This window comes from Podarcis tiliguerta (genome assembly GCF_965153285.1).
Source record: "Podarcis tiliguerta genome assembly, chromosome: 8".
NCBI lineage: Eukaryota > Metazoa > Chordata > Lepidosauria > Squamata > Lacertidae > Podarcis > Podarcis tiliguerta.
The window spans coordinates 83,968,701-83,985,521 of NC_139541.1; the positions used below are offsets into that span (position 1 = coordinate 83,968,701).

At 51.2% G+C, this 16,821-nt stretch overlaps 1 protein-coding gene and 1 long non-coding RNA gene across 5 annotated transcripts in view; one reads left to right on the top strand and one right to left on the bottom strand.

Moving 5' to 3' along the window:
* LOC310684735 (snake venom vascular endothelial growth factor toxin HF-like) overlaps positions 1 to 16,821 on the bottom strand; it is a 78,103-nt gene that overhangs the window by 13,718 nt on the left and 47,564 nt on the right. For 3 of the 4 annotated variants that reach the window (XM_083456234.1, XM_083456233.1, XM_083456232.1), the window contains exons 2-3: positions 3,557 to 3,791; positions 977 to 1,007 (exon numbers count right to left, since the gene is read on the bottom strand). In XM_083456234.1, the coding sequence (XP_083312360.1) occupies positions 977 to 1,007; positions 3,557 to 3,604 (79 nt within the window). In that variant the 5' untranslated portion in view covers positions 3,605 to 3,791. Of the gene's footprint in view, positions 1 to 976; positions 1,008 to 3,556; positions 3,792 to 16,821 lie in introns of those variants that run through there. The other variant, XR_014514800.1, reaches the window with a different exon arrangement.
* Positions 3,398 to 5,198, top strand: LOC310684867. The gene is made up of 2 exons (XR_014514902.1): positions 3,398 to 4,786; positions 4,952 to 5,198. It is a non-coding gene; the product is annotated as an uncharacterized lncRNA (long non-coding RNA).

Sequence of the window (16,821 nt, forward strand, 5' to 3'; positions counted from 1 at the left end):
CATTAGGTCCGGTCGTGGCCAACTCTGGGGTTGCGGCGCTCATCTCACTTTACTGGCCGAGGGAGCCGGCGTACAGCTTCTGGGTCATGTGGCCAGCATGACTAAGCCGCTTCTGGCGAACCAGAGCAGCGCATGGAAACGCCGTTTACCTTCCCGCTGGAGTGGTACCTATTTATCTACTTGCACTGGCGTGCTTTCGAACTGCTAGGTTGGCAGGAGCAGGGACCGAGCAACAGGAGCTCACCCTGTCGCAGGGATTCGAACCGCCAACCTTCTGATCGGCAAGCCAAGACTAAGTGGTTTAACCCACAGCGCCACCCACGTCCCCCTTTACTTTTACCTTTTTATAAAATCTAAAAGGAACTCCATCCAGTAATCTGGCCGAAGCATTTTGGACCGACTGACATTTCCATTTTGAACCGCCTGAAAACTCCATGTGGATCACATTGCAGTGAACCAGCCTGAAAGTTGCCAGTGCCCGGAGTGCAGTGGCCAAGTCATCTCTGTCCGAACAAAACACTCTTTGCCACTGGGTCAGTGGCGTAGCGTGGGTTGTCAGCACCCGGGGCAAGGCAAGTAATTTGCGCCCCCTAACCCGGGGCAAGGCAAGTAATTTGCGCCCCCCCCCCCGCTGCACTGTCCCTCCCCCAGATAGTCCCTCGCTCTCTCTCCGCACCACACCGCACGCCTGGCACCCTCCCCTCCACAGTGGGCGGCAACCCGGCGGCTCTGATCGGATTCGCACAGCCAGCACTGCAGTGAGAGAGAGTGAGTGAGCCAGGTAGGGGCAGAGAGCTGCGAGTGCGAGCGCCCCCCCCCCCCCAGATGTTGCGCCCGGTGCGGCCGCCCCCCCTGCACCCCCCACGCTACACCACTGCACTGGGTGCAAACTTTGCAGTTCGGAAGGTTGTGGCTTTTCCATGTGGGGAAGGCAGTGAGTTTTTCAGAAAGGGGAAGGTGGGAACAAGAAACTCACCTCCTGCTGGCTGCTTGGAAGTCAACACCGGCTGTAAGTGAATGGAGGACCAGTTAGAAAGGAGCACCCTTGGGTGGGGTCTGCGATAGTACACTGAGGTCCTGCTCCGAGGGCCTTCTGGCGGTTCCCTCCGTGCGAGAAGTGAAGCTACAGGGAACCAGGCAGAGGGCCTTCTCGGTGGTGGCACCCGCCCTTCCCTCCCTTCAGATGTCAAGGAAATAAACAACTACAGTGGCACCTGGGTTCTCAAACGCCTTGATACTCAAACGCCTTGGAACCCAAACTCTGCAAGCCTGGAAGTAAGTGTTCTGATTTGCGGACTTTTTTTCGGAAGCCAAATGTGCTCCATTTTGAGTGTTTACGCTTCTGATTTGAGTGTTACAATGAGGTCTGTCTGTTTTTGCTATTTTGCATTTTTTGGCGGCTTTTTTGTTTTGGTTTTGTGACTGTGTGAAACCCAATTCAGCTACAAATTGATTGATCGTGTAATTGCAGTACATTGTTTATTGTTTTCATTTTATGGATCAATGGTCTCGTTAGATAGTAAAATTCATGTTAAATTGCTGTTTTGGGGGTTGTTTTTAAAAGTCTGGAACAGATTAATCCGTTTTGCATTACTTTCTATAGGAAAGCACACCTTGGTTTTGGAACACTTTGGTTTTGGAACAGACTTTTGGAATGGATTAAGTTTGAGAACCAAGGTACCACTGTGCATGACTTTTAGAAGACACCTCAAGGCAGCCCTGTGTAGGGACGTTTTTAATGTTTGATGCTTTATTGTAGGTAGACCTTATTTCTAAAGCAGTTCTTTTAAAACTACCTAGAAGCTGCCGTACCAGGGATAGCCACTAGATGGCGGTCCACCGCTACAAGACAATTAAAAGTTAGCTGCAGCTCAAGTGAATCAATCGGCTCTTTTTCGGGGCCAAAAATTATTGTCTATAATCATTTTATGCATTTTATTATTCCATAAAATTAATACACCGTTTAATTGTATAAAAAAAGAGATCGACAGCAGTTTACAAAAAAACCCAATGAAATTAGCAATAAGAAGAACTGACGACAATAATTCTTTCAAAAGGTTGAACAGGCTAAAAACAGATTAAAACTCGCACCAGCTTTCTAAATATCTGGGCGAAACGGCGTTAATTCATTTATTTACAGGCTACAGCTAGTCTCGCCATGCTTTTGAACGTGCGCATGTCCACGTGCAGAGAGAGTCTTGCCCTGGAATTTCTTAAATAAATTAATAGCTTTGCCTAGTGGTTAGAATCCCCCACTCTCAGCCTAACCTACCCCGCGGGGTTGTTGTGGGGATTAAATGAGGAAGGGAGGGATGCAGGCGGAGCTCCTCGGAGAAACAGGTGGGACAGAAATATGGTAAATAAATAACAATAAATAAATATATATTTTTAAGGCAAAGACCTTCTCCTTTTCTCAGGCTTCCGAATCAATTCGAGCTGTTTTACCTCCACTGGGTTTGTTGGTTTCTCTGCCGCCTCTAGGGATATTACTGGGGCGCGGCGGTGTGCCACATTTCCCCCTACTTTTAATTTGGCTTATTTGGCTGTCGCTTAGACGATGGAGCGCATCTCGTTTCGGCTGGTCCAGAGGACAGGACCCAAACCAAACAAGAAAGGGCGAATTCAAGCTCAGGAGCGTCTCCACCCCCATCGTTCTGCCCGGACACTGAGGTCCAGCTCCAAGGGCCTTCTGGCGGTTCCCTCGTTGCAAAGCAAAGCTACAGGGAACCAGGCAGAGGGCCTTCTCGGTGGTGACACCCGCCCTGTGGAACGCCCTCCCATCAGATGTCAAAGCGATAAACAACTACCTGACATTCAGAAGACATCTGAAGGCAGCCCTGTTCAGGGAAGTTTTTAATATGTGACATTTTAGTGTATTTTTCATCTTTGTTGGAAGCCGCCCAGAGTGGCTGGGGAAACCCAGCCAGATGGGCGGGGTACAAATAATAAATTATTATTATTATTATTATTATTATTATTATTATTATTATTATTATTAATTACTACTACTACTGCTACTACTACTACTACACTAATAAATACCCTCTGGACCGGACAGGCGCAGAGCTGCCTTTCGCTGGAGGCTCATAAGTAGAAGCGATAAAATTAATAATGTCTAATAAATACAAAAAACGTTCGCTAATGAACGCCCACCGGGTTGATTCATCCCCATACGGAGAAGAAATCTGTGCCCCTGCTGCCAAAAAATCCCCCGCTTTGCAAGGACCACGGCGCGCTCCGCCTGGGACAGAAATAGTTTCTTACCTCCTTCCAAACTCTCTGCACCCCCAGATGCATTTTTTAAAAATACGCAAGGCTGGATAGTGCAGGGGAATTTAACACCCGTCTCCCGCTGGCTCTGCCCACGGCAACAGCGAGGCGAGGCTTCCTGGGACACATGGCAAGACCTTCGTGCTGGGGAGAAGGCTGGTCTTTTTCTTTCCCAGTTTTTGAAGAGGGCATGCAGGAGCCCCGAGCCCTGGAAGAGACCCCCTTCCCTAACCCCCTTCCCTCCTCCTCCAGACCCCACCCGGTGCCACCCAGAGGCTCTTTTTACCTGAGCGCACAAGAGGGCGATTGCCACCAGGTACCCAGGGACTGGCATCCTCTTCCTCCTGGATCTACTCGAGGAGCGGCCGATGGGTGTTGAGGCAGCGAGGTCCGGGCTCGCCCAGCTCCGGAGTCAGCAGAGGAGGGCATCAGCCAAGCTGGAGGGCGGCAAGCGGGTGGCACGGACCGGGCGCTCCATGGATGGCAGCGGAGAGGGAGACCCTTCTTCTGACCCGCTTCGCCTGGAAGTTGGAAGCAAATAAGAGGATGGACGAAATGAGGGAGGGAGAGGCTGGGGGGGGGGGGCTGGGGGGCGGCAGGAAGGGGCAGAGGGAAGCGGGATCAGGGCATGTCCTGGAGAGAAGGAAATAAAGTTGGAGCTCCACCCCAGCTGGAAAAAGGAGGGGCTTTCAAAGGCAGGCTGCCCCCCCCCCCCCGTTGAAGCTACAGCTGGAGCCTCTCCAGGGCTCTGTCTGTGCTCAGGGCACCGGGGGTGAGGCGGGGGGGTGGCAACTTAGAAGAGGCTAGGGAAGGATCCCTGCGCCCTGGCACGGGAAGCGACGCCTGCGTGCGTCTTGGCGCACGGACACGGGGCGCTCCTGTGGCCACGCAGGTGGAAGAGTCTTGTGGCATCTGAAAGGAGGGCGGTGCCAGTGTTGTGCGGTGGTCAGAGTGGGGGTTCGCAAAGTGGGCCGTGGCGCCCCCTGGGGGCGGGGGCGGGATTAACCGAGGGGCGCTGGAAGTGGTGATTTAAGAACCCTGCTTTGTTGTTGTTGAGTCGTTTAGTCGTGTCCGACTCTTCGTGACCCCCTGCACCAGAGCACGCCAGGCACTTCTGTCTTCCACTGCCTCCCGCAGTTTGGTCAAACTCATGTTGGTCTCTTCGAGAACACTGTCCCACCATCTCGTCCTCTGTCGTCCCCTTCTCCTTGTGCCCTCTATCTTTCCCAGCATCAGGGTCTTTTCCAGGGAGTCTTCTCTTCTCATGAGGTAGCCAGAGTACTTGAGCCTCAGCTTCAGGATCTGTCCTTCCAGTGAGCACTCAGGGCTGATTTCCTTAAGAATGGATGCGTTTGATCTTCTTGCAGTCCATGAGACTCTCAAGAGTCTCCTCCAGCACCATAATTCAAAAGCATCAATTCTTCGGCGATCAGCCTTCTTTATGGTCCATCTCTCACTTCCATACATCACTACTGGGAAAACCATAGCTTGAACTATACGGACCTTTGTTGGCAAGGTGATGTTTCTGCTTTTTAAGATGCTGTCTAGGTTTGCCATCGCCTTTCTCCCAAGAAGCAGGCGTCTTTTAATTTCGTGGCTGCTGTCACCATCTGCAGTGATCATGGAGCACAAGAAAGTAAAATCTCTCACTGCCTCCATTTCTTCCCCTTCTATTTGCCAGGAGGTGATGGGAAGAACCCTGCTAAAGCGGCTTTATTAAGCCAGACGTGTGGAAACGGTTATCACTTCATCAAGGCCCCCCATTGCATTGAGAATGTGCTGAGTAGTAATGTGGAATGTTAAAACTCTTGCTAAATGACTGTCAGATTTTGAAAGAGGGGGGGGCGCTCGACTGAGTTCATCTGTGCTGTTGTATTAGTTAAACTACATCGTTTAGATTGGAATCCGAATAAAGATGCAATTAATCTCCCCTGCTTTGAATTTTATTGGGCTATTATCTTCCTCAGTGGGTCGTGAAATCTGCTATTTTGAATAATGCTTTTTATAGGGTGGGTGGGGCTCTGGGACATGAGTTTATGGAAGAGATGGGGTGTCTGAGTTTGGGAGCCACTGCAATAATAATAATAATAATAATAATAATAATAATAATAATTTATTATTTATACCCCGCCCATCTGGCTGGGTTTCCCCAGCCACTCTGGGCCGCTTCCAACAAAATATTAAAATACAGTAATGCATCAAACATTAAAAGCTTCCCTACACAGGCCTGCCTTCAGATGTCTTCTAAAAGTCTGGTAGTTGTTCTTCTCTTTAACATCAGATGGGAGGGCGTTTCACAGGGCGGGCGCCACTACCAAGAAGGCCCTCTGCCTGGTTCCCTGTAACTTGGCTTCTCGCAGCGAGGGAACCACCAGAAGGCCCTCTGAGCTGGACCTGAGTGTCCGGGCTGAGTGATGGGGGTGGAGACGCTCCTTCAGGTATACTGGGCCGAGGCTGTTTAGGGCTTTAAAGGTCAGCACCAACACTTTGAACACTGCTTTAGCATGTAGGACTGAAACCTGGGAGAGGCCAGGGTTCATATCCTCCCACTGGGGTTCACCAGGCGTAGCCTTCAGAGCCAGTCACTGCTTGTCAGCTTAGCCTACCTCGAAGGGCTGTTGTGAGGATTAAATGAGGAGCAGGAGGAGAACAATAATAAACAATAATAAGAACACATTGAGTGGGAAAGAATACACTTATCCGATCCCTAGAATGTCATCCCGAATTGCATGGGTATCTAAGTCCATATTGAGGCCTGCGGAGATGTAACCCACGTTTAACCCATTGTTTTAAATGGTTTTTAGCATGGCTTTTTAATGGTTGTAGCTGCCCTGGGATGGCAGGTGATAAATGGTTGTAATTAAGGATGCAATGCATACCTTTATTAGGCCAGCCAAAATATCACAAAATAAAATATCACAAAATTAGCTTCTGAGTCCTCCAGAAATCTTCATCAGGCTTGATGGGGAAAGGGAGGAGGGGGAGGGGAAGGGTTTTGGTTTCTCGGCTGTTGAAAACATGGAGATTCAGGCCAAGATTTTCCCCTCCCTGCCTGCTTCCCATCCCATCTCACTGTTCCGTTTTCTTGCTGGCCTGTTGAAGGACTGTGAAGAAACTAAAAGCTTCCAGGCTGTTTTGCAATATTTGGTTTGGCCTGTTGTGAGCTTTGGAATTTTTTTCTTACAGACCAACGAGTGTGTGTGTGTGTGTGTGTGTCACATAGACATATGCTGAGGAAAGGGATCTCTGCACATGCTCTGGGACACTCTCTTCCACCGCCACCCAGAACAGCAGCCCCCACCAGAAGACAAGATGACATTTTGCAGCAACGAGGGAGGAAGCATAATTCCCTGGCCCTCTTACATTTCTTGCCTGTTTTTAATCACTTAATGGCTTTCATTTGCTAGGAAAGCGCTCTCTGCACATGCTCCACTGTTGGTTTTCCAATAATAATAATAATAATAATAATAATAATAATAATAATAATAATAATTTATTTATATCCCGCCCTCCCCAGCTGGAGCCGGGCTCAGAGCGGCTAACAACAGTAAAAATAGCACAGCATTCTAAAATCAATTCATTTTAAAATCAATTCAAAATCAAATTTAATTAATGGCAACCATTGGGCTAGAGTTCTGTGAGGATTGCCAAAGGAGTGCAAAGGAGTGCAATGCAGAAGCCCCAGGGGAGAAGAAAAGACTGGGTGGTGATACGAGGTAAAGGTAAAGGTAAAGGTAAAGGGACCCCTGACCATTAGGTCCAGTCGTGGACGACTCTGAGGTTGTGGCACTCATCTCGCTTTACTGGCCAAGGGAGCTGGCGTACAGCTTCCGGGTCATGTGCCAGCATGACCAAGCCGCTTCTGGCGAACCAGAGCAGCACACGGAAACGCCGTTTACCTTCCCGCCGGAGCGGTACCTATTTATCTACTTGCACTTTGACGTGCTTTCGAACTGCTAGGTTGGCAGGAGCAGGGACCGAGCAACGGGAGCTCACCCCGTCGCGGGGATTCGAACCGCTGACCTTCTGATCGGCAAGTCCTAGGCTCTGTGGTTTAACCCACAGCGCCACCCGCGTCCCTTGGTGATACAATAGCCATCTTCAGATATCTGAAGGGTTGTCGGGGGGAAGATGGAGTAGACTTCTTTCCTCCTGCTCTGGAGGGTAAGACTTGAACCCATGGTTTCAGATTATGAGCCTTGGGATCCCTTCCAACTCGAGAAGTCTATGATTCTGTGAGATCCCAGGACTAAAAAGCGGTGTGCCATCAGGGCAGCTCCACAGAATCCCCCCGAATCTCTTTGGGCTGAACGAAGAGGCCTTGGGGGGTGGGTGGGATTCCCACCCCATTTTTCTTGCTGTGTCATTTCCCAGCTGTGAGGAAGCCCTGTCTCCCGCGGATCCTGTCCGCCTCGCACCGCAGTCAACAAAGCTAACAGGGTCATGCGCTTTGGACCAGCTGTGATCGCCGCACAGGTGTCTTCTACACGACCCTCCGAAAAGCAGGGATGGCGTCAGTCCAAGGGACCTCAATTCCTGGATGCAGCTGCCGGACATTGGCCGGCCCAGCAGCTGGGTCCTGCGTGGCTCACAGCTACAGAACGGGACAGGCATTTGGCAAGGGGACGGCCCCGGCATTGCTGGAGTCAGCGGACACTTTGCAAGCCAGCTCAGCACACAAGGAACCGAGGCTGGGCCGGATGAGGGGATTTGAACCGACAGTCATCAATCGTGGACCTGCTGACAGCTTGCATGTCTGTTTGACTTTGATCAGCGGAGGAAGGAGGAGGAGGAGGAGGGGAGCCCGGTCAGAGGGAAGGGAAGTGACCCCCATTTAGGGAGATCTCCGCCGGTGGGGTGAGGAAGCATCCCTTCCACAAGGAGACCACAGGGACATAATTCACCCTCCCTCCTGCGCTCTGGCCTTCATTCCTTCGCTTAAGGAATCATGGAACGGTAGAGTGGGAAGGGAACGTCAAAGGTCATCTAGCCCAACCCGCTGCGTGCAAGAATCGCAGCTAAAGAATCCCTTGTCCTTGGCCCAGTATACCCAAAGGAGCGTCTCCACTCCCATCGTTCTGCCTGGACACTCAGGTCCAGCTCTGAAGGCCTTCTGGCAGTTCCCTCACTGTGAGAAGTGAAGCTACAGGGAACCAGGCACAGGGCCTTCTCGGTGGTGGCGCCCGCCCTGTGGAACGCCCTCCCACCAAATGTCAAGGAAATAAACAACTATCTGACATTTAGAAGACATCCGAAGGCAGTCCTGTTTAGGGAAGTTTTTCATGTTTGATGTTTTATCGTGTTTTTAATATTCTGTTGGGAGCTGCCCAGAGTGGCAGCCAGATGGGTGGAGTGTGTATGTATATATATATATAATTATTATTATTAGATGCCCATACAACCTGTCTTTCAACAGAGGAGAGGGCGCCACTTTCTGAGGGAGTCTCACTGCCCACTTCATAGAATCACAGAACTGTGGAACTGGAAGGGACCCCGAGGTCACCTATTCCAACCCCCTGCACTGCGACTTCTTTGTAGTATCTGGTTGGTGGGCTCTGGGATGGCAAAACCAGAAGAGAAGGTCCCCCTTTGGTCTGCCTACGTTTCTCTCTCCTCTCTGTCAATGCCCTAGTTTGCGTGGCCTAGGTGGTGGTGTCTTGTTATTTTAGGCGGTGAGTGGGGTCAGCCTAGATGGCCTTTGGATTCATTCCCCACCGATCATTATTATGAGTAACCATGATCTATGCCACAGGGCTATCCAGGTATATAGGCCTTTTTAAAGCGTAAAGTGGGGGGAGCAATGGAGAGAGAAGAAGGGGGCGATGGGAGAGGCACCCAAAGGCCAGGGTGTCGGATGGGAGGAACAGGCATAGAGCTGCTCTGAGCCTTTGCTGCCCTTATACAAATCTATGGTGCAACCACATTTGGAATGCTGTGTGGCACTGGGGTCTAAACCACTGAGCCTCTTGGGCTTGCCGATCGGAAGGTCGGCGGTTCGAATCCCTGCGACGGGGTCAGGGGTGTAGCTAGCTGCTCTAGCTCCCGAAGCAGCAAGGGCAGGGCGATCCGCTGTGGTGATTGCCCGGGGGGGGGCAGCGCGGGGCCCACGGAGTCCGCCTGGTGAGCGCAAAGTCCACATTGACGTTTCGGGCAGCGCAGGGCCCCGAGCCACTGTGTCACTCTCATGAGAGACGCGCGGCTCGGGCGCACTGCAGGCCAGGCCCCGCAGCAATTGCCACCCCCACGGTGTGCTATTTTGTCACCCCCTCAGGGATGACACCTGGGGCAGACCACACACCCCCACCCCTTTCTAGGCCCCGGGACAGGATGAGCTCCCGTTGCTCTGTCCCAGCTCCTGCCAACCTAGCAGTTCGAAAGCACACCAGTGCAAGTAGATAAATAGATAAATCCTGCTCTGGCGGGAAGGTAAATGGCATTTCCGTGTGCTCTGGTTTCCGTCACGGTGTCCCGTTGCACCGGAAGCGGCTTAGTCCTGCTGGCCACATGACGCAGAAAGCTGTCTGCAGACAAACGCTGGCTCCCTTGGCCTGAAAGCGAGATGAGCGCCGCAACCCCAGAGTCGCCTTTGACTGGACTTAACCGTCCAGGGTCCTTTACCTTTACCTTGCTAGCCAGGTTGCCCATGCTCTGCTTTTGCAGTGGGAGGCAGCAATGCTTCTGAATACCAATTGCTGGAAACCACAGTCACGAAATTAAAAGACGCCTGCTTCTTGGGAGAAAAGCAATGACAAACCTAGACAGCGTCTTAAAAAGCAGAGACATCACCTTGCCGACAAAGGTCCGTATAGTTAAAGCTATGGTTTTCCCAGTAGTGATGTATGGAAGCGAGAGCTGGACCATAAAGAAGGCTGATCGCCAAAGAATGGATGCTTTTGAATTCTGGTGCTGGAGGAGACTCTGGAGAGTCCCATGGACTGCAAGAAGATCAAACCTATCCATTCTGAACGAAATCAGCCCTGAGTGCTCACTGGAAGGACAGATTGTGAAGCTGAGACTCCAATAATTTGGCCACCTCATGAGAAGAGAAGACTTCCTGGAAAAGACCCTGATGTTGGGAAAGATGGAGGGCGCAAGGAGAAGGGGACGACAGAGGACGAGATGGTGGGACAGTGTTCTCGAAGCTACCAGCATGAATCTGACCAAACTGCGGGTGCCAGTGGAAGACAGGAGTGCCTGGCGTGCTCTGGTCCAGGGGGTCACAAAGAGTCGGACACGACTAAATGACTAAACAACAAGAACACAGGACGGGGAGACGGGTCTTGCGTTCGAATCCTGCCTGTGGGCTTCCCGTTAGCATGTCCGGGATGTTTGACCTCATGAGCCACCAGCCTGATGCTACAGGCTCTCTTTAGCTTCTTAAAGGGGATGGAATAAGGCCGGCAAGGTCTCGGGCTTGAGGAAGACAAGGGACAGCCCCCTGCCCAGGCTCCCTTGTGTCCATATAAGGCGGCCCCCTTCCAAACTGGACCCTGCGGCTGAGTTTGCCCAGCAGGAAAGACGAGCCAGGGAATGCCCAGCTGCTCAGGGGCTGGGATTCTGCAGTGATGCAAGGATCTGCAATGCAGCCTGGCACCCGCCCGCCCCCGGGGGACAAGGCCTTTCCCCTCCTCCCCCTCTCTCTCCCCCCACCCTGCCATCAGTGGCCCCCGGGGCTCCTTGCAAACTCTGAGGAGGCCGGGGTGCTGGGGAGGGTCAGGTGCTGGGCAAGGCACTCACACCACAGGCGACGTCTATTATTAGCGGCAAATACCAGCCAGGATAATGTCGCATAGAGGGTCATGCCCCAAGCTCTCCTGGTGGAGACATAAATAGCCTCTCTCCCCCGCACTGTGCTTGCTTCAGATTATTATTACTCTCATTAAATCCAGCTGCCACAATTTAATAACCATAGTACCGTAGAATTCTGCAGAATTTTCAATGTGTCTCTGGGAAGGGTTATTGTTTTGCTATCCCGTTTTACTTATTTTAGGGACGCAGGTGGCGCTGTGGGTAAAACCTCAGTGCCTAGGACTTGCCGATCGTATGGTCGATGGTTCGAATCCCCCACAGTGGGGTGAGCTCCTGTCTTTTGGTCCCAGCTCCTGCCCACCTAGCAGTTCGAAAGCACCCCTAAGTGCAAGAAGATAAATAGGTACCGCTTTATAGCGGGAAGGTAAACGGTGTTTCCGTGTGCTGCACAGGTGCTGGCTCGCCAGAGCAGCTTCGTCACGCTGGCCACGTGAGCCGGAAGTGTCTTCGTACAGCGCTGGCCCCCGGCCTCTTAAGTGAGATGGGCGCACAACCCTAGAGTCGGACACGACTGGCCCGTACGGGCAGGGGTACCTTTACCTTTTTTTTACCTTTTACTTATTTACTTGCTTTATCCTGTATTTTATTGTGTGAACCGCCTTGAGATCATTAATAATAATAATAATAATAATAATAATATTTTCATTATTTATACCCCGCCCATCTGGCTGTGTTTCCCTAGCCACTTTGGGCGACTTCCAGTGTATAGAAGCACAGAATATAAATCTAATCTAAATAAGTAAACAGTATAAAAAAATAGAATTATACATTTGGAAGGGACCTCCAGGGGCCATCTATTCCAACCCCCTGTAATGCAGGGAGGAGTGCTTTCTAGGGACCCACAGTTTGTTCTTTGTGGGTTGGCAGAAAAGTGTCTTGTGCTATCAGCATCTCTCCTCAAGCGAAGGAACGCGAGGTGCTCCATGCTCTCGAGAAAGCTGAAAACCTCAAGTCTTGTTGTTGTTGTTGTTGTTGTTGTTGTTGTTGTTGTTGTTGTGCAGTCGTTTAGTCGTGTCCGCCTCTTCATCACCCCCTGGACCAGAGCACCCCAGGCACTCCTGTCTTCCATTGCCTCCCGCAGTTTGGTCAAACTCATGCTGGTAGCTCCGAGAACACTGTCCCACCATCTCGTCCTCTATCGTCCCCTTCTCCTTGTGCCCTCCATCTTTCCCAACATCAGGGTCTTTTCCAGAGAGTCTTCTCTTCTCATGAGTTGGCCAAAGCCTTGGAGCCTCAGCTTCAGGATCTGTCCTTCCAGTCTTACTGCTGTTATTTCTGAAGTTGCTGGTTTGCTCGACTTCCAGGCCAGGCAGGCTGGCAAAGGCGGCTGTTCTGTGGTGGAGAGCACTGTCTCCTGTCTCATGGCAGGCCGGGCTGGGAACTGGGGGGGGGGGGGGGGGCGACCAGTGTGGGAATGGCCCCCTAGCTCCCTAGGGAAGTCTCTGCAGCTCTGAGAAATGCCTCCGGCAGCAACTGATCTGACGTGAATGGCGAAGGGTCGGGTCAGCTCTCCGTATAAACAAGGAGCAAGGTTATTCCCGGGCTTGGCGTGTGTCTGGGAGCCCAGCTGCTGGCTGGCAGCCAGCCCTTCGTATCTCTATGGCCTCCCTCCTCTCGTCCCTCCGGACCCAAATGCCCAGAGCAAGGGACGCTCCGAGGCCTAGTCACCCCAAAAAGGATTCCAGATGGCATACCAGTGGGCAGTGGCGTAGCGTGGGTTGTCACCACCCGGGGCAAGGCAAGTAATTTGCGCCCCCTAACCCGGGGCAAGGCAAGTAATTTGCGCCCCCCCCGCTGCACTGTCCCTCCCCCAGATAGTCCCTCGCTCTCTCTCCGCACCGCACCGCACGCCTGGCACCCTCCCCTCCACAGTGGGCGGCGACCCGGCGGCTCGGATCGGATTCGCACAGCCAGCACTGCAGTGAGAGAGAGTGAGTGAGCCAGGTAGGGGCAGAGGGCTGCGAGCGCCCCCCCCCCAGATGTTGCGCCTGGTGCCACCGGCCCCCCCTGCACCCCCCATGCTACGCCACTGCCAGTGGGTAGCTTGGTTGGCAGAGCGCGAGACTCTTAATCTCTCTCTTTTTTAAAAAAAACACCGTATTTTTCGCTCTATAAGACGCACCAGACCACAAGACGCACCTAGCAGGAGAGAGGGGGAGTCGTTCATTCGGCTTTTGCTTTGGCTGTCGGCAGCTTGGACAGCATCCTAGGAGGAAAGGGGGAGAGAGAGAAGAAATTAAGCCAGTAGCGAGTGGAAAGAGTTTCTTGCTTTTAAAAAAATTATCTGCAGGACATCGTCTAGAATAAAATACCATATTTTTGCTCTATAAGTTGCACCAGACCATAAGACGCACCTAGTTTTTGGAGGAGGAAAACAAAGAAAAAAAATATTCTGAATCCCAGAAGCCAGAACAGCAAGAGGGATCGCTGCGCAGTGAAAGCAGCAAGCCCTCTTGCTGTTCTGGTTTCTGGGATAGCTGCGCAGCCTGCATTCACTCCATAAGACACACACACATTTCCCCTTACTTTTTAGGAGGGTAAAAGTGAGCAAAAAATATAGAGCAAAAATATAGAGCAAAAAATACGTTTCGTCTTTATTGATTTAAAATATCATCTTGCATATCCATTACAAATAAAGGAAAAGGTACCCCTGCCCGTATGGGCCTGTCGTGTCTGACTCTAGGGTTGTGTGCCCATCTCACTTAAGAGGCCGGGGGCCAGCGCTGTCCGGAGACACTTCCGGGTCACGTGGCCAGCGTAACAAAGCTGCATCTGGCGAGCCAGCACAGCACACAGAACACCGTTTACCTTCCCGCTAGTAAGCGGTCCCTATTTATCTACTTGCACCCAGGAGTGCTTTCGAACTGCTAGGTTGGCAGGCGCTGGGACTGAACAATGGGAGCGCACCCCGCCGCGGGGATTCAAACCGCCGACCTTTCGATCGGCAAGTCCTAGGCAATGAGGTTTTTACCCACAGCGCCACCCGCGTCCCTCTATCCATTACAAATAGTTACAGCAAAATTAAACACAAAACTATAAAAGAAAAATATAAAGAAAATAAAAATAAAAAGCAAAGAAGGGTTAACAATAAGAGATGAACATCTTATGAAGTCTTCTGAAAGAAACATCCAATCATTCTCATCGTACTTTTTCCATTGTCTTAATTTTATCGCACAGTTTGTTTTATAACTATTCCTGCATATTTTTCTAGTAGTATATTTATTCCATTTGTTTATTATATACAAGTATCATTCAGTTCTGCTAGGATAAGGTCATTTTTACAGTATAATCTTATATATTCTTTGAATAGTTTCCATTCTCTAAATAATTTTTGATTTGGGGCTCCTCTGATTTTTCCGGTCAGCTTTGCTAATTGAAAGTACTAGCATGAGTGATTGCCAATCTATTCTTGTAGGTGTTGTTTCACTTTTCTAACTTCTGGCTATCAGTAATCTCAGGGTTGTGGGTTTGAGCCCCACATTGGGCAAAAGATTTCTGCATTGCAAGGGGGTTCGACTAGATGACCCCTTGTGACCCTTTGTTGTTGTTTAGTCGTTTAGTCGTGTCCAACTCTTTGTGACCCCCTGGACCAGAGCACGCCAGGCACTCCTGTCTTCCACTGCCTCCCGCAGTTTGGTCAAGCTCATGCTGGTAGCTTTGAGAACACTGTCCCACCATCTCGTCCTCCGTCGTCCCCTTCTCCTTGTGCCCTCCATCTTTCCCAACATCAGGGTCTTTTCCAGGGAGTCTTCTCTTCTCATGAGGTGGCCAAAGTCTTGGAGCCTCAGCTTCAGGATCCGTCCTTCCAGTGAGCACTCAGGGCTGATTTCCTTCAGAATGGAGAGGTTTGATCTTCTTGCAGTCCATGGGACTCTCAAGAGTCTCCTCCAGCACCAGAATTCAAAAGCATCAATTCTTCAGCAATCAGCCTTCTTTGTGGTCCAGCTCTCACTTCCATACATAGAATCATAGAATCATAGAGTCGGAATAGACCACAAGGGCCATCGAGTCCAACCCCCTGCCAAGCAGGAAACACCATCAGAGCACTCCTGACATATGGTTGTCAAGCCTCTGCTTAAAGACCTCCAAAGAAGGAGACTCCACCACACTCCTTGGCAGCAAATTCCACTGTTGAACAGCTCTTACTGTCAGGAAGTTCTTCCTAATGTTTAGGTGGAATCTTCTTTCTTGTAGTTTGGATCCATTGCTCCGTGTCCGCTTCTCTGGAGCAGCAGAAAACAACCTTTCTCCCTCCTCTATGGGACATCCTTTTATATATTTGAACATGGCTATCATATCACCCCTTAACCTCCTCTTCTCCAGGCTAAACATGCCCAGCTCCCCTAGCCATTCCTCATAAGGCATTGTTTCCAGGCCTTTGACCATTTTGGTTGCCCTCCTCTGGACACGTTCCGGTTTGTCAGTGTCCTTCTGGGAAATGACCACTGGGAAAACCAAACCATTGTGACCCCTTGCAACTCTACAATTCTATGTGTAAGGCAGCTAAAGGGGTTTGATTGGGGCTCCCCCAAGGTGCCCCTTCTCTTTCCCACATTGCTGGATTACTGCAATGTGCTCTTTGTGGAGCTTTCCTTGCGTCCGATCCGGAAGCTGCAGCTAGCGCAGAATGCTGCAGCACGATTGCTGACAGGAGAGAGGCCTTGGTCCACATGTAGCATCTGTGCTCAGAGATCTGCCCTGGCTGCCAATTTGCTCCCAGGCCAAGTCTGATGCATTACTATTAATGTGTGACACCCTTAACGACTTGGGATCAGTTTACCTGCGAGAGCACCTTGCCCCATAAACAACCAGCCAACCACTTCGATAACAGCCCTTCATCCTTTGTAAGAAATCAATTTTTCAATGAGGCGGCACTCACCCTCTAGAACTCCCTGCCTATTGAAATCATGCAGGTGCCTTCACTGTAAAGGTAAAGGGTCCCCTGACCATTAGGTCCAGTTGTGACCGACTCTGGGGTTGCGGCGCTCATCTCGCTTTATTGGCCAAGGGAGCCAGCGTACAGCTTCCGGGTCATGTGGCCAGCATGACTAAGCCGCTTCTGTCGAACCAGAGCAGTGCACGGAAATGCCGTTTACCTTCCCGCCAGAGCGGTACCTATTTATCTACTTGCGCTTTGACGTGCTTTCGAACTGCTAGGTTGGCAGGAGCAGGGACCGAGCAACGGGAGCTCACCCCGTCGCGGGGATTCGAACCGCCGACCTTCTGATTGGCAAGTCCTAGGCTCTGTGGTTTAACCCACAGCGCCACCCGCGTCCCAGGCTCGGGGTCTACATATGTGTAGATAAAACTATATATCCTGAAAGATATATTCTGTTCTCACAGTGACCAACCAGATGGAAGCAGGATCTGAGAGTCCCCAGGGAACACAGAGCTGGCTCTGTCTTCAAGAAGGGTGTTTTACGGACAAGGAAATTCATCCCATCGCAATGGACCAGAGCAAAGGTGTGTGACCGAGTGTGTCTGTGAGAGCAAAGGGGGGGGGAGGTCTTGAATGGAGGAGGCGAGTGGACAGGATCCACTAGGTCACTGGAAGCGGGCGGGGGCGGGGCGGAGATAGATGGATGGATGCAGAAGACAATAATAGACAGACGGGGCGATGGGAAACTGAAGAATGCCGTGAGAGAGTCGGATAGAGGAAATAACAGATAGAGGGGAAGGGTGAAAAGCTGAGCGGCCAGCTCATTATGGGATGGATGGAGCAAACTCTGCCAGCAATGAGCA